Source organism: Rhinoderma darwinii, chromosome 2 (genome assembly GCF_050947455.1).
Source record: "Rhinoderma darwinii isolate aRhiDar2 chromosome 2, aRhiDar2.hap1, whole genome shotgun sequence".
NCBI lineage: Eukaryota > Metazoa > Chordata > Amphibia > Anura > Rhinodermatidae > Rhinoderma > Rhinoderma darwinii.
In genome coordinates this window covers 433,646,505-433,665,196 of record NC_134688.1, presented here as the reverse complement: position 1 = coordinate 433,665,196, position 18,692 = coordinate 433,646,505, and the positions used below count along the sequence as shown (strand labels likewise).

General features: G+C 42.5%; 2 protein-coding genes across 3 annotated transcripts in view; one reads left to right on the top strand and one right to left on the bottom strand.

Moving 5' to 3' along the window:
* The window catches only part of CMSS1 (cms1 ribosomal small subunit homolog), a 338,049-nt gene that overhangs the window by 175,080 nt on the left and 144,277 nt on the right, over positions 1 to 18,692 (bottom strand). The window lies entirely within an intron of this gene.
* FILIP1L (filamin A interacting protein 1 like) overlaps positions 1 to 18,692 on the top strand; it is a 250,010-nt gene that overhangs the window by 109,738 nt on the left and 121,580 nt on the right. Inside the window, exons 2-3 of the mRNA XM_075854439.1 lie at positions 14,279 to 14,552; positions 15,710 to 15,883. Of these exons, the coding sequence (XP_075710554.1) occupies positions 14,289 to 14,552; positions 15,710 to 15,883 (438 nt within the window). The 5' untranslated portion in view covers positions 14,279 to 14,288. The remainder of the gene's footprint in view (positions 1 to 14,278; positions 14,553 to 15,709; positions 15,884 to 18,692) is intronic.

The following is an 18,692-nucleotide window of genomic DNA, read 5'->3' as shown; positions in this document are numbered from 1 at the left end:
GCATTAAACCAGCATTACATGAATTGACTGAGCTACAATGACTTATGTCATTAAATAGAATCTCAGCAGGAATGTTACGTTTTTGGTTATTATTTAAAATACTGCAAAGTGACTTTTTGGTCTTTAGTGCTTAAGGTTGGGATTACCGCAGCTATTGTAACAGGTGATTAAGATCAATGTCTAGTATGAGCAGCGAAAACCAGATCAATATCAAAAGTGTTACACATTGTATTATTCTATTAGCTTCCAGCCGTGGTGTACGCTTGTCTATAGGATCCAGTAAGCAAGCCCTGAGGATACAGTAAACTTTCTCTGGCTTTGCACGCAAGCTAGAATTCTTTAGGTTTAATATGTAATAACAATGAAAAGGCAATGATGTATTTTTGTAGGATCTAGAAGGACAGAACAGAATGCTAACATACACGTCCTCATTATTATGCAAGAGTTACCCTCCGCACAAAATGGGAAAGGCCTCATTCACATTTCCATTGGCCGCTAATGACGGATCCGTGAAACACGGACCACACTCAGATGGCTTACAGAGACATTCTACCCAAGAAGCATTGCATTGGTTCTGCTGTATGGATGAGCCCTAAAGATTCCTAATCTGGAATACGGGAGCTCATGATCCAATGTAGCGGAGCTGAACCAAATTTGTGCAGGAGTTTTACTATTTAACAATTGTTATTCAACTGAAAGTATTAAAGAAAAAAAAAAAAGATCATGCTTTTTTTTGTTAGAATTATTTTTATTTTTTTTACTTTATGGTGCACTTTTTTTTTAGCATTTCTTTTGTCCCATTAAAAAAGGGCCTTTCATCTCTCCTAACATGTCTATTTTAGTTAGTACATGTATTCTCCATTAAATAATTCTGAAGCATCTTTTCTTAGCGTTGTGCCGTTCCTCAGATATTCCTCCGAGAAGTCTATGAATAAATGGACAACTGTGTTGAGTGAATAAATTCACATTTTTTGCTGAGTGCTGCTTCCAGTCTCTTTTCTTGGATAAATGGACAACTGGATGTTCCCCTTGTCACAGGGGTGTGTCCCTAGACAGTCTCACTCTGTCAGCACTGATTGGACATTGTCAGTCTGTGTAGGGACACAACCCCAACTGGTAACATCCAGTTGTCAATTTATTTATGCATTTCTAGGAAGAATAACCGGGGAACAGCACAGAATTCTAAGGCTCTATTCACACGACAGGGTCCAAGTGTCGGGCAATAAAAACGTCCGTTCTGGTCCGTTTTTCTCAGCAATTTTGCATCTGTTCCGTTCCCTTTCCGGGCCGTGTTTCCGTTTTTAACGGCCGATTTTGACCTGTTTTGCATCATTCTTTTTCCTTGTCCGTTTTAAAAACGGATGAATTTCATTTGTCAATTTTTTTTGCCACACACTGCCCTCTGTAGATCATGCCACACAGACCCTGTAGATACTGCCACAGCTCCACTGTAGATAATGCCACACACTGCCCTCTGTAGATAATGCCACACACTGCCACTGTAGGTAGCACCACACAGCCCCCTTGTACATAGCACCCCCATAGGTGGCACCCCTCTACTTCCTGTACATAGCGCCACTGTAGGGGACCACTCCAGGAGAAGTCCCGGGCTTCACTGTCCATATATGGACAGTGACTTCTCCTGGAGCGGAATCACCGGCCGCAGCTGCGTCAGGATCGGCTGTGACCGGGGATTCCGCTTCAGGAGAAGTCCCTGACTTCACTGTCCATATATGGACAGTGAAGTCAGAGACTTCTCCTGGAGCGGAATCACCGGCCGCTGTGGCCGGGGATTCGGCTTTATGTCCCTGACTTCACTGTCCATATACGGACAGTGAAGTCAGGAACTTCTCCTGGAGCGGAATCTCCGGCCACAGCTTCGGCAATGCGGTGGCCGGGGATTAGGGATTCCACTCCTACAGGGAGCAAAGGAATTCTCCTCCTCCTCCTCCTATGCACTTCACACTGTAAAGAGGAGAAGAGAGCTAATGAGCCCAAAATAGGGCATGTTCCATTTTTTGACAGCGTCAAAAATGTCAGCCATGTGAATGGCCCCATTTGGGGTCTATTGTTCCTACTGCGGCCTTGTGACGGCCGTTCAAAGAACGTCCGTCACACAGCCGAGAATCCCTGTCGTGTGAATAGGGGCTTAGAAAAGATGCTCCAGAATTGTTATGTCATGGAGAATACAATTATTTACTAAAACAGACATGTCAGGATAGGTGAGAGGTCCTCTTTAAGGGACTTTAACGATAAAAATATTAATTTTTTTTCAACCCTATAATGCAATGTTGTAAGTCTATCAGACGCAATCCATGGTCAGAATTAATGTGTATTTTAGAGAAAGAAATCAGGATCATGCAACCACTTGAAGATTTGTTTCTTTTAATGTCACCAGGTTTGATAGCCTGGCTCCAGTCCTATATTATTATGCTCATTCCTAGTTTACTTTAACACTATATAAGACAGATCTATAACATATCATATAGTGTGTGATAGATGGATAGAGTGAAATGGTGCAGAGAAATACAAATCTCCGGTGAAGGACCACCACCAGTCTGACTTATGATAACCCAACAAGCCGGTTCTCCAACATGTTTAGCAAACTAAACACACGTTAAGGTAACAAAAACAGTTCTATTGCTCCCTAGAGGAAATGTGAACTGTAGGCAATGTTATTCTTGCATAACTCTTTCTAGTTGTTTATTCCTGGCATGACAGCATATAACCAACACGTCTGACGGTCACAAGTCCCAAACGATGTTAACAGAAGCTCTGCAGACAATGCCCGCTCTGTCTTGCGGCCTGGTTAGCTCATGGATGTCAGCTTTAGAATATCTCACTGTTAGCACCCAGTTGCCAGTTCTAGTAGCACACATCAATATGGGAAGAGAGATAATCTCATGGAAGAATGAGCCTGTTCACCTATAGATTGTCATGCACACATTTATTAACCGTTTGTGACAGAAAGAACAGTAGATGTATTTAAAACAGGTGTATGCAGGAAAGACACTCCGAGCAGGCCTTCGGGTGCGACCCTCACAACACCTCTTTCTACTGAAGGAGCAATTGGCCCGGATCTCATGGTTGGCGCCTAAACCTTTAGAAAGGCAACTGCACAGGATGCCGCTACATTCCCTATTGTATAGTGGATTTGGAATTTATTAGTTATTCAGCAGTGTTATTTGGCCACAGTGTCGGATTAAGTAAACCATAGGCCCTGGGCTATTCCCCAAACTTGGGCCTTCATACTCCACCGCTGCCAGGCCGTGTCTATAGTCAACCCCACCTTTCTGCGTGAGCATTGATAAATGAGTGCTACGAATAACCTTGTCAAAGGGCTGCGTCCCTACATACTGACAGTCTCCAACCATCGCTGACTGTATCACACTGTGTAGGGACACATCCTCCTGACAATGGCAAGGGTAACAGCCATTTAGCGCCACACACTGCCCCCCGCACATGGCGCCACACACTGCCCCCCGCACATGCTTATAAACATATGTCTCAACAGGAAAATGGTTATAAGGGCTAGGTCACCAGCATGTGCGGATATAGACCTCCATTTGTGAGAATAGAAACTCCAAAATAATTATGAAAAACACTAGGAACAGAAGGAGTCATGCACTATTGCACATGGCGGCACACACTGTACCCCGCACATGGTGCCACACTGCCCTCCGCACATGGCGCCACACACTGCCCCCCCGTACAAGGCGACACACACTGCCCCCCCGTACAGGGCGCTACACACTGCCCCCCCCGTACATGGCGCCACACACAAAGCCGCCGTAGTTGGCGCCACACACAAAGCCGCCGTAGTTGGCGCCACACACAAAGCCGCCGTAGTTGGCGCCACACACAAAGCCGCCGTAGTTGGCGCCACACACAAAGCCGCCGTAGTTGGCGCCACACACACAGCCGCCGTAGATAGCGCCACACACATAGCCCCCGTTGATAGCGCCACACACACAGCCCCCCTGTAAATAGTGCCACACACACACACACACACACACACACACACACACACCGTCTGTAGATAGGCCCTGTATTAGAGAACTAAAGTTATACACTTCACTTATATTCTACATTTACTACACTTATAGTATTATTGGAATCGTTTCTTAGATTATGGGAATGACAATTATAAAATAGCAACACAGGCTAACATAAAACAGCCTGGATCTGATTCCTTGTGGTTTCCCTGCTTTATCAGCCTGATTCTGCCTATAAAAGGAACATTTCCAATATAATATTTGTAATACATTAGGAGTTCACTAGAAAAAAAGTGCAGAGATCTGTATTGCAGTTTACACATTGCACATCATAAAACTCAGTATGACAAAGCAATTTGTTGGGTCTTTGTGAGATTCCACACCGGCTAGAGAATAGATTAATAATGGATCGTCATTTCAGGGATATGAATATTGTGCTTGATGATATACGAGGTTTGAATTAAAGGAAAAGCTATTGACATTTTACTAGAATATCTTGTCTACAGGGAAGCCTAAATCATGTTAACACATAGTAATATTGTATTGCAGCAATGTGCATTTATTATTTGCTTATATTACATAACTTTTGGCTAAATAAAAGCGACTTATTTTATTTTAATAATAGAGTGCATCTTAACCCTTTCCCTCTGCAGCCATTTTTCATTTTTGTTTTTTCCTCCCCGCATTCCAAAAGCCATAACATTTTCCGTCGATAAAGCCGTATGAGGGCTCATTTTTTTGCAAAACGAGTTGTAGTTTTTACGGCGCCGTTTATTTTACCATATAACATACTGGGAGAAAAAAAATGTTTGTGGGGTGGCATGCGATAAAAAATTAATTTTTCCATTGTTTTTGGTTTGCTTTTTATAGTGTTCACCATGCTTTATTCTGCGGGTCAATACGATTACAGCAGCACCAAATTTATTATGAATATAGTTTTTTAGGTTTTACTACTTTTACAAAGAAAAAACAATCGTTAAAAAAAAATTATTTTGTGTCGCCATATTCTGAGACTCGTAACTTTTAAATTTTTCTGTCGATCAAGCCGTCACACCGCTAATTTTTTGCAGGATGTGATGTAGTTTTTATTGGTGGTTCACGTGACACTATGATTTACCGGCTCCTATGTATGGCAGGACTTAATAGAAGCACAAAGATGGCAGATGGGGGGGCCTCTAGTCCCAAAAAGCATGACAAGCGTCAAAACCCCACGATCACATCACGCGGAGGTGTCCCCCTCTTTTTAACGGCTTAGTTATTTTTCACCACGACATCTAAATAGTAAAACGGCCAGGATCCGTGTCAGTGTGATCTCTGATCCCGGCCGTAGCACTGCGGTATTGGCTGTAACATACAGCCGACACCCACTGAGTTTGGAGCGGGTTAAGCTCGTGAACCCGCTCCATACTTTGCCTTCCCAGCTACGATGTAAATGTACGTCAAATATTAAGGGGTTAAATGTTATGTAGAAATGTCCTTCATAGAAGAGAATATAAAACTATGAATACATATAGAAAGGAGTGTAAAATTGATATAGACATTTATGGTTCTGCTTTTAAATTTAAGGCTAGGGCTACACGGCAACATCCGTTTTCTCGAAAATTGCAAAAAGATTGCGGGATACCATGGAGCAACCTCAGTGTTTCCCTAGATTGAAGACAATCTTCTGACCGGCGCCAAAATTCCAAAAGGGCTGGACTTTTTGCTATGATCACAAAGCCCCCTTTCCCATTGGGAAATAGTGAGATTGTGCCAAAAGCGGGGCAAATCCTGTGTTTTTCCAAAGATTCATTAGCCACCAAATGTTGCCATGTAGAAATAGTTTTACTGCTACATTGTAACTATATAAACTAATGTCACAGAAAAAAAAATGATGTTTGTAACCGATCTGCATGAAAAAGTATGTTCTCCATATGGAAGTCTTAGGGTATGTGCACACTGAGAAAATTCTGCCTGAAAAAAAAAACCAGCTCCGGTTTTATTGTAGTGGTTTTGCACTACAGCCATTTTTTGCAGTGTTTTTTTTTTACCTATTTCTTCAACAGACAAAGGAAAAATCCGTGAGCGTTTATTTTTTTACATAAAACGCATCAAAAAACGCGTCGGCCGTTCGCAGCGTTTTTTCCATCTCCCATTAATTTCAATGGGGTTTTTGAGGCGGAAAATGCCTCAAGATAGGGCATGTCGCTTCTTTTTTGCTCACGGGAAAAAAAGTTAATAAATTCCCTCATATATATATATATATATACACACTTGATTTTAAGTTCTGTATACAGTGGCGTAACTACCGCCGTAGCAGCTGCTACGGGGCCCGCGGCATGAGGGGGCCCGTTTCGCCCGCCGGCACGGGACCCCACCATGGCCGGAGGCTCCGCTAGCAGCCGCTATGGCTGCTACAGCGGGACGCCACTGAACACTACAGCAGAGCAGGGAGGTATCTCCCCGCTCTGCCATTAAACAAAAGACATGTATCCCCTATCCACAGGATAGGGGATACATGTGTGATCACTGGCATTGATAGGGAGAACGGGGGACCGAAAGTCCCCTGAAGTTCTCCATCACAAACCTCGGACTTCCGGGGTCTGTGTCGGCAGCTCCGTAGAAATGAATGGAGCGCCGGTCGCGCTTGTGCGCATGCGTGACCAGCGCTCCTTTCATTTTTATTGAGCTGCGCAGACGCCGGAAGTCAGAGGTTAGTCATGGAGAACTTCGGGGGACTTTCGGTCCCCCGTTCTCCCTATCGCTACCAGCGATCACACATGTATCCCCTATCCTGTGGAGAGGGGATACATGTCTTTTGTAGAACACACTGTAGGTCGAATTTTTTGGGAGGGGGGACGCTGTATGGCGTTCCCTACAGGGGGGGGGGTCTGTATGGCGTTTCCTACAGGTGGGGGCTGTATGGCGTTCTCTACAGGGGGGGCTGTATGGCGTTAGATAACGCCATACAGCCGCCCCTGTAGAGAACGCCATACAGCCGCCCCTGTAGAGAACGCCATACAGCCCCCACTGTAGAGAACGCCATACAGACCCCCGCCTCCCTGTAGGGAACGCCATACAGACCCCCCCCCCTGTAGGGAACGCCATACAGAGCCCCCCTGTAGGGAACGCCATACAGACCCCCCCCCCTGTAGGGAACGCCATACAGACCCCCCCCTGTAGGGAACGCCATACAGCCCCCCTGTAGACAACGCCATACAGCCCCCCTGAAGACAACGCCATACAGCCCCCCCTGTAGACAACGCCATACAGCCCCCACTGTAGAGAACGCCATACAGCCCCCTCTGTAGAGAACGGCATACAGAGCCCCCCCTGTAGATAACGCCATACAGCCCCCCCTGTAGATATCTACAAAGGGGGCTGTATGGTGTTATCTACAGGGGGATGTATGGCGTTATCTACAGGGGGGGATGTATGGCGTTATCTACAGGGGGGGCTGTATAGTGCTATCTACAGGGGGGATGTATGGCGCTATCTACAGGGGGGCTGTATGGCGCTATCTACAGGGGGGATGTATGGCGCTATCTACAGGGGGGCTGTATGGCGCTATCTACAGGGGGGCTGTATGGCGCTATCTACAGGGGGACTGTATGGCGCTATCTACAGGGGGGCTGTATGGCGTTATCTACAGGGGGGCTGTAAAAAAGGCACCATCTACAAGGGGGGGGGTTGTGTGACACCCAGGGGAGGGGGGGCACCAGTCAAAAGTTTACTATGGGGCCCAGTCTTTCCTAGTTACGCCAGTCTGTATATAAAAAAAAAAAAAAAAAACACCCAGAGCTTATACGGCATATATTAAGGCATTGCTCAGCAAAGAACTTTAAACATATTTCAATAAAACAAAATGGTGTTCATTCACTTAAAAATGATCACAACTACAATAGCACAGGAAAATGCTGTGAAACAAAGTTGTCCTCAAGTATATAAACTAGGGAACCGCAGAAACTAATCAGAATCCAGCTGACAAATAATAGCTGAACTCAGATTGGCTGCTATAGGCAACTACTTCACTTTTCATCTGTACTAGTTTTTTTGAGAACAACCTTTTTGTGTTTTGATGGGAACTATCATCTTTGACCCATATGAGACCAGTTTAATAAAATGATGCATGATGTCACGGTACCATTTAACTCAAAAAGGTATCGCCGTCAGACAAACCGCAAGCTACCCACCGGTCAAACACTAAAACGACCCTAACAGTGGAGGAGCCCTACCAGCAGCGAGACTGCCGACCTGATCAGAGCGATCTCACTATCAGGAACCTCCTAGTAACCCTGAGCGATCCCTGTTAGAAGCTACCGAATATTAGGATGACCACTGGGCAGCAGCTGACTGGCAGTACAAATACAACAATACCGGAAAAGCAAACGGTAAACCAGAAAGAATGCGATAAATCCAGCAGGACAAGTCTAGCTGAACACGGATTGGTTAATATAGACAACAAATATATCTATATGTGACGGTTTTAACACAGTTCTATACAATCTATCTACATATATTACAAATGATGTTTTAAATTCTGTACTGCTTGATGTTATAGAATAAAAATAAATCTGCAGTGATCGCATCAAAAATTATTACATTTTGGGCGCCACCTATGAGCAAACATAAAGCGAAGATTACATATATACTATATGTATTCTTTGTATTTCTTGTTGTCACGACAACTGCATTGCAACATGAAGGGCATGAAGATGCACGCCTATAAAGGGATGTTTACAACATTATATAGAGATGGAGTCATGGTCACATAATTTAACCCTACATTTTACATACAAAGGGAATCATTCCCAATAAAGTACAACAAGTTGCCTCCTATCTCTATAGCCTGGAATGTGACCTTTGACTTGACTGTAGCGTAGATCTTGTTAGTTCTACAAAGGATCTGTTAAGGTCCCATTATGATTACATACTTTATAAAATTAGTTCCGAGAATGACAACACCCTGTGTAATCTGAACGCCCATGAAATAATAGCATACACAAGCTACCTTTTGTCACCGTTCCTCATTACATAAAAACCTCACATTGTAAAATGGAAGAGTTCCTAATAAGAGCCGTGCGGCTATTTCGGTTAGTGATGTCACCACTGCATTATGCACCGGCAGAAGAATACAATTATTGTAAGCCAGGCTTTAGCAACAAATAATTATAAACAAGGCAGCCTGTAAAAACGGAACGATACTGCTCAAAAAGAAAATGTAACCTTATATGGTAGCTTTATAAAATTGGACGCGCACGCTAGAAACATTAACCTCTCTGCAAATAATCTCTTAAAAATAACCCACTAGACTAGAGAACAGTGGCAGCAATAGTTCAATATCTTTAGACTGATCTGATGCTAAACACTTGTTGTACCTTATGTGAAAAAGTAACATGTAAGACTCTGCTCACAACTGCGGCGGAGGGTTCATTAGATACCATACAAAGGCAGGTAAAACGTCAGACACCATGGCGAAAGCACGACGGAACCCATTAAAGTCAACGGACGGGCACCTTTAATGACCATCATGTGACGGATCCGACACGCTCCGTTTCTTTGTTGTTGTTGTGCTCCTATGCTAAAGGGGTTCTCTGGGATAAAAACAAAATATAAAACCGTGGCACACATCATCCTTCTCTCAAGAGATCCAAACCATTCTTTCATTACATCTCGCCATCTCAGGGCCGGTTCACATCAGCGTTCGGTTCCGTTGATGAGTTCCGTCAGACCTTTCCGCCAGGGGAACCCATCAACAGGAAGGCAATCGGAAACCATAGCTTCCGTTTGCATTACCATTGATTTCAATGGTAACGCTTCCGTTGCTGATTGTTTCCGTTTGCCTCCGTTCCGTAAGGTTTCCGTTGTTTTGGCTGAAACAATAGCGCAGTGAAGTAGATTTACACAACCAGCAATTCCGCAATATACTTGTTTCAATCTGAAAATAGATTAGGGCTGTCACATGGTAATTATCTGCCACCGTCCTGCAAATCCGTTAGCAGAATACAGACTGTTTAAGCAACAAAGGTAGGCTGCTTTCCGGTTTACATAGCAACCATGGAGCACAACTTGGGACGTGGCCCCACTTCACTGTGACAACCTTCAGCACAAAGTATCTATAGGAGAAGAAAAGTTTATCATTGTTTTGGTATTTCCTTTCGGTCGTTCCCACCTTTTCATTAAATGTATCACTGCCTGAGATGGGTCCCGAAGCTATGGGGCCCATAGTATCGGCTATGCCTGCTATCCTGGTTGTCATGCCCATGCTTATGTGAAGTCATGTGCCTTCTAGAGGGCTTATACGTTTTCCGGATCTATCATTAAAATTCATCCATTTGAAAAAACAAAATATATAAGAATTTATTATGAAATTGCAGCTTATTCAAATCTCTGTGTTGGTTCATCAAACGTTGACCTACATATTCATGTTTGGTATACAGTGGTGCTTGAAAGTTTGTGAACCCTTTAGAATTTTCTACATTTCTGCATAAATTTGACCTAAAACTACATCAGATTTTCACACAAGTCCTAGAAGTAGATAAATAATACCAAATGAAACAAATGAGTCAAAAATATTCACCTTGGTCATTGATTGAGAAATATTAAGCCAATATCACATATCTGGGAAACGTTTAGATGCAGTTATTGCTGCCCAAGGGAATCACGCCAGATACTCAACGTAAAGGTTCACAAACTTTTGCCACTCACAGATGTGATATTAGATCATTTTCCTCAATAAGTCAACGACCAATTCTACTATTTTTGACTCCTTTATTTGATTTGGTTCTCTTTAACTACTTTTAGGACTTCTGCAGAAATATTGAAAATTCGGACGGGTTCACAAACTTTCAAGCACCACTGGTATATTGGATATGATTTGAAGTTTAAAAAATGAAATTCACTTTACTAGGACATCATTATTTATAGAGCGTTCTTTTATTTTCCCCAGACAGTTTTGTGACTAATACGCCTAGAAAGTAATGTAAACTGTTGGCAAGTTTATATCAGCAGAATTTAGGAGAACAAAAATCCTCCAGACATCCTTAAGACAATGGGCTGGATGAATTTTAGCCACAAGTCAAATCCATCACTTTTTAAACTCCAGCAAAATCGGCCATGGATAGTGTTTGGTGAACTTGGCAGACATGAGATCATCGCGAAGACACGCTTCCACATCATCACACAGAAGTGGATTGTTTTGATCTCCGTCTTAACAGACCACTTTAAGGACATGCTGGTCTGTGGTCGGCTGTTAATTCATACACAAAATATTCTTCTATAAATGCTCTGTTGTTAGATTGCAGTCTGAGCTTGGGAGTGGAGAGCAAACCGATGACAGTAGTCCTGAGGTGAACTAATGACATCATCGAAAAGATTATGTTATTCTAGACAAGGTTACAAAAATAATATAAAAGTGGTTTGCAGATAATACCGGATTCAGACACTCATTAGATCACGTGCCTTACAAAGGAGTATTTCATAGAGTAGCATGCAACATACATCTCTACTGTATGATCTCTACATGTAACATAAAGAAGAGCTTTCCGAATTGTGTTTTCATCCAAACTGGCAATTATGGAAAATTTAGTCACAAAATGTCCTATTATTGAGGCCCACTGAATTACAAAGATGGTCAGGAGGGAATAAAAGTCATCTAAAAGGTCAGGGTGGATTAATTTGCAGCAAAGTTTATTGCAGAAATTTCTGTGACTGAAAATCGGTTCCATTCATCTGAATAAAACTTGCAGAAGTCCATGCATATGCTGCACAAACAACCCCATTCAGATGAATGCCACAGATTTTCAGTCGCAAATATTTCTTCAACCAAATGTGCCGCATGTCACTGCGCCCTAAGGACAGATGCACATGCTGCGTAATTTGGTGCAGAAAATCTGCATCAAAACTGCAGATGAAGGCAGGTAATTCCATAGGTAAAATCCACACATAATGGTGCGTTTCTTGATGCTTTTTAGGTGTGTTTTTTACATTTTGCTGATTTTATGCTGCAGAATTTGATGCGTTTTTTTTATAAACTTGTCAGATACAATTCTGAGACAGAAACGTAAGAAAAATTGACATGCTGCAGATTTTAAAATATGCATCCCAGGTCAATTTATGTGCGGAAAAATTGCACAAAGTGTAGATGAGATTACTTGAAATCTCATTCACTTTGCTGGTACTGTTTTATGCTGCGGATTTGCCGCAGGAAAATCTGTGCAGCAAATCCACATGTAATACACATCATGTGCATGTGGCCTGTGGCTTCACAGATCAACATGCTGCCCTCCAGTGATGCTACCCTCCATTGATGCTACCCTCCAGTGGGGCTACCCTCCAGTGAGGCTGTCCTCCAGTGGGGCTACCCTCCAGTGGGGCTGTCCTCCAGTGGGGCTACCTTCCAGTGATGCTGTCCTCAGCTGATGGTATTTTTGGGGGCCCTGTAGCATTTGGACGTTCAACATTCAAATGTGTCCAAGTAGTCCAACTAGTATGTGGTCAGATCGGACAACAATCTAGACCATCAGTGATCTTAACATGTGGATAGCTTTAGGGCAGTAGAAGACATTTTCAATTTTACAATGAAATGAAACTGATGAGGAGAGTTAAAGAGGCTCTGTCACCAGATTTTGCAGCCCCTATCTCCTATTGCAGCAGATCGGCGCTGCAATGTAGATTACAGTAACGTTTTTATTTTTAAAAAACGAGCATTTTTGGCCAAGTTATGACCATTTTCGTATTTATGCAAATGAGGCTTGCAAAAGTACAACTGGGCGTGTTGAAAAGTAAAAGTACAACTGGGCGTGTATTATGTGCGTACATCGGGGCGTTTTTACTACTTTTACTAGCTGGGCTTTCTGATGAGAAGTATCAGCCACTTCTCTTCACAACGCCCAGCTTCTGGCAGTGCAGATCTGTGACGTCACTCACAGGTCCTGCATCGTGTCGGCACCAGAGGCTACAGATGATTCTGCAGCAGCATCGCGTTTGCAGGTAAGTCGATGTAGCTACTTACCTGCAAACGCTGATGCTGCTGCAGAATCAACTGTAGCCTCTGCTGCCGATGTGGCCGTCACGATGCAGGACCTGTGAGTGACGTCACAGATCTGCACTGCCAGAAGCTGGGCGTTCTGAAGAGAAGTGGATGATACTTCTCATCAGAGCGCCCAGCTAGTGAAAGTATTAAAAACGCCCCGATGTACGCACATAATACACGCCCACTTGGACTTTTACTTTTCAACACGCCCAGTTGTACTTTTGCAAGCCTCATTTGCATAAATACGAAAATGGTCATAACTTGGCCAAAAATGCTCGTTTTTTAAAAATAAAAACGTTACTGTAATCTACATTGCAGCGCCTATCTGCTGCAATAGCAGATAGGGGTTGCAAAATCTGGTGACAGAGCCTCTTTAAGTCATATGCATACTTTATCCAAGTTGTGACTGGGTTGTCAGAACCAATACCTTATCACTAGTTTTCAAAAATCTGCCCCATCGTACCTTACAAGTGAAAGTATATATAAACCCACTACTCCCAACTTCTAAACTTAATATGCACTAACATTACAAAGGCCTATCCGACGACTATTTTAAGACAACGATATTAAAGGGTTTGTCTTATCTGGACAATGCCCCTATTAGGGTATGTGGACATCATCGAGGAGTTTCCCGTTCTCAGGACCACCTCTACGAGCCAGTAGAGAGAGCCAATAACAACTCTGGCAACAGCAATACATCTATGTAATACGTGCACAGCCATTCATATGAATGGTTGCCTGTAATACTACATATCCCCTGTAGCGTGTATTGATGGGAAACGGAGCAGTCAACGGCAACCGAGCCAGACCCATGACTGCATCTGATCGACCCGACGACTCTTAAAGGAGCAGTCTGTGAGGAGACAACCGCTTTAATATACCCATTAATGGGCTGAACCCGATTGATAAAGATAATCATAGATATAAAGATCCCCCTCTATTGGTGGAACTTTGTATAACCAGAAAAACATCTTACGTGTACAATATTTTCCTATGAATGCAATGTCATGCTTGCCAAGTTTTTGGAGTGATGCAAATAATATCCAACCAGGATTCTGCAGAATATCTAGTAGACTTACTATTTTATGGACTCTCAAGTGTACATAAGTTACTGTCTATAGAATGAGATTTGTAGTTGTGTGCGAGATTTTGAGCCTCCACTGGGGACATGGCCTAATGTGAAGATTTACTGCGCTGTGGAATTTGTTGGTGCTACACGTGTTATTTGAATTGTAAAATAACTAATCCCTCGGTTTGTATGTTTTGGCAGCCTTCAAAATATGCGACCGCAAAGTAATAGCATTGAGTGTCCAAATAAGACAATGACCTGTAGAGAAGACAACATCTACCAGCGTATCAACGAGGATACTGATACTATTAAAAGGAACAAGGGTAAGAAGGAACGAGACTATATTTCTGAGACGGATACAATCCTAAGGAGTCAGAAATCAGATCGGAAACAAAAGGCCTCTAACAGAAAGGCAGATGACCTCTCTCGGGATGACCTGCTGTTCCTTCTTAGCGTGCTGGAGGGAGAGCTACAAGTAAGTCGTATATCATACTACACGCAATAAACAGACTATATATTTGGATTATAAATATGGGTTTGTCTTGCCAGCATCTGCTGATCTTATAAATCATATCTAAAAGTGCTGTCATTATTACATGCTGATGGTATGCATATCCTCTCCTCATCACAGACAAGGAGGACAATATTAGGTTCAGTTTAAATGATCTTCTGCCCTTTGGGATGTGAATTTCTTATTTTATTATACAGTGTGACCGTCATTTCCCGTTCAACTTTTTTCAGATCTTTCTAATTTATAGCCAAGTGCTTTACCCTGTTAAATAATATGAGCATCCAAACCTGAGCAGTTATTCCCCATGTAATTTAAGTGCACATCCATAAATACTGATGACTTATTGGATACAATAAATCTTAGAGATGCCCCTGATTGATATTTCCCATGGTTGCAGGGGATTTAGGATCTACCTATGCAGTATAAGAGCCAGGCGGCCGATCTAACTTCATTCCCCAGTAGCAGATTCATAAGCCTACTCCATTAGAGCTGAAGTAGACGTCCATATTCTGACCATGGGCTCAGGTAGTTCGGTGCTATTATTTGCAAAAACACAGGTAAAGGCGGCTAATAACTGACTAATGAATAGAATGTAGAGTATTTTTAATTTTGTTATAGAAAACCACAAGCCTAGTCTGATAACTTCAAAAAGTATTAATAGCTATTGGATCAAGGGCAAACAAGTCATTTCTAGTCAATCTTTCTGCTATATAACGTATAGCTACATACGATTGGTAACTACAAACTGTAAGACATTTCAGCCAAATATGGCCCCTATGGTAAAGTCAAGAAGTAAATTGCATGGAAAATTCTACAAGCGTGTTCTGCATGGTAGGACAGAGGAAGTAGTCACCGGCATGAACAACAATATGAATACACAAACTCATTTTGAGAAAGTTTACCAAGATTAAGAAATAATTATTTAAAAAAAAAAATAAAAAAAATATTATTATACCAACTTTAAGCCACAATTGGAGGCCATTTATAGTCCATGGCTGCTTTACAACCACAGAGACTATAATATATAATTGTTATTAGCCATGAATTCACAATGAATGAACGAAGACTTGCAGTAGGAATTTTTACACAAACATAAACATCTACATTTTATCCTCCTCTAGGCTCGAGATGAAGTTATATCCGTGCTGAAGGCAGAAAAAATTGACCTAGCTTTACTAGAAGCCCAATATGGGTTTGTGACTCCAAAACGGGTCTTGGAAGCCCTTCAGAGAGATGCAATCCAAGCAAATGCTACACAGTGGCAAGAAGATATCTACGAAAAGCCAATGAGTGAGGTGTGTAAGAGGAATACAGTGTGTAAAAAAGGGGGTTCATAGGATCGAAACAAAATGTTGTGGAGAATATAAAACTAGTCAATGTCTTATTCTCAGACGTCTTGGAGGGGACAGTATTATATTACCTATCTGCATTTTTACCATCTCTAAGTCATCCAGTCTCTTTGTGGATTCAACGAATACAGTGTATTAGAAAGGGTACTTTTATATTCTTTATTTAGAAAAAGAGCTCTGATATTTCACATTAAAAAAAATAATATTTTACTCCTAGCCCACAAAGTCCTGAAGACCATTAAAATTTGCAGCGACTCAAAAAGAAACATACATATGGTCAAACTAGATACGTGGAGATGGCACCAAATAAATGATGGTTGTGTTAAGTTTATTTCGATAATTGTAAGTCACCTTTTTTTCCTAATTCATTACTACTATTATGATTAATAGTTTTGGGGTATTGGGTAATGACCATGAACACGTTCATCTTACGGCATCCACAAATGGACATTCAGACCTAGAAACAGGGCGGTATGGGAGATGTGAGTTTATAAGATGGTAATCGCAAATATATGAAAAGTGTAATACACAGATAGGAGTAACATTTGTATTTATACACTAAAATGTTGTTTATAGTGGAATTCTGGTTTAAGACCATGTCACGAAGACACATTAACGATCCTATAAACTTTTTTTGCAGGGGACTAGAGCCGACATTCTGGCAAACCATGCCCTATCATACCGGAGCACATATCCGATACAAATGGTGCTTACGGCAGAGTGTATTCTATCCAATGGAATATAAAAGGGGTGTGCCGTTCACGGCAAGTGACGGCATAATACTAGGATATGTCATCACTTGCAGATTGATGGTGGTCTGACCGCAAAGACTTCCACCGATCACAATAATATAGGGGCCGAGCCCTTTGGCACTTTCTCTGCACAGCGCCACTTCTGTCCAGACACTATACAGAGAATAGGACTTTTGCGATACCTACAAAGCACCGTAATTATAGGAAATAGTGGACGTTCTTGCCCTTGGACCTCCATCAATCCCAGTGATATGCTGACACTTGTTCGGGTTGGAATATGCCCCTTAAGAGAATAAGAAAATCTTGATAAATTTGAAGTCAGAAAAGTTGACTTCTGATTTATGCACAACAAAAGCAGCCAATTTGGGGGTAAATACAATCTGATGAATATTACTTTAAAAAAAAAAAAAAAAAAAAAAGTTAGGGGGGGCGGAGTTACGACGCATCGTGATGGCAGCTTAATTCCTGAGCTCCTCACTTCACCTTCAGAAACTACAGCTTTATAGACGATATATCCAACCAAAATGGTGAGAACATCAAGGGACAAGAGCAGAGACTCACCCGGTCCTGCAAAGCAGGGAAAAAGTCAGTCCGAAATGGACAAATACCTGAAGAAAAAACTTTCCTCTCCTGCGGCCCGGGAAAAAATGGCGCCGACACAGCATGCAGACGAGGCTGGAGATGATGACTCAGAGGAAGATAGCTCTGCAGCCTGTTCAGAGCCGGTGAGGGACAGAGACACGCTATCACGCTCCTACTTTAAAAAGGTACTGACACAAGCAATCACCCCTGTAATGAAAGAGTTGGCGGATATAAAAGGGGATATTAAACAGATTGGGCAAAGGGTGGAATACCTAGAAGAAACGCAAACCTCTATTTTAAGCCACAGTGCCGTCGTTTCCAATATGCTTGCCTCACATCAGACTCACATAAATAACGCTCATTTGATGATTGAGGACCAGGAAAACCGAAGCCGCCGCCGGAATATCAGAATGCGGGGCCTCCCTGAAACAGTAACAGGAGACACATTGCCCCAAGTAATCACACAGATCTTTGCTGACCTTGTGGGTCAAGAGAGAGCCGACAAGATGGTGGTGGAAAGGGTACACAGAGCGCTAAGACCAAAGCCTGCGCCGAACGAACCGCCGAGGGATGTGATTTGCGGCCTGCTGAGTTTCCTAGACACATCAAGCCTGCTGAAAGCGGCGAGGGAACGACAGGAGTATTTGTATGAAGGGTCACAAGTACTCTTTTTTCAAGATATAGCACCCAGTACCTTGGCTAAAAGGAGGATCTTAAAGCCAGTGACAGACATGCTTCGTGTCAAGAAATTGCCGGTGAGGTGGTTATTCCCGTTCGGTTTAGCGACCATGATAGAAGGGCGACAATGCATCATCCGTTCCCCAGATGACCTCCCTAAACTCTGGGAAAAGTTGAGCATTTCACCACTTGACATCCCATCATGGCTGCCTGTACAAGCAACTTCGGATATACCAGAACTCCCATACTTACCGTCGCCAACAGGATGGCAAGTGGCGTCAAGGATGAAGTCTCCGCGATATCGGAAACACCCAACGCCAGCTTTGGCTGATTGAAAGGCTCACCATGGACGATGAAAATATTTGCCATTACTACATAAGTGGTGAATTCTAGGGAGTGCGTGAGTGATTACTGAAATGCTTTTGTTTATAGCAGCAGATCCCTATGTGCCTTATATTACATATGTAAATGGTCTATTCAAATGTCCTCATATAATATGTATACTATTATCTGCTGTGTAAGGGTAGATACAGTGGTATTAGATATTGCTATAGTATATTTGCTCACGATTAGACGGTGTTAAACATTGTTAAGCTGTTAGGAGTGATTATACTGTGATAAAATGAGATGCAATATGGATATACTGGTTTACACTAATATAGTGAGATGGCCGGAGAGGACAGCCCATTCTTACTTTAGTATTGTCGACGAGCTTAAAGTGGATAATACAGTTTCTGGAGGTG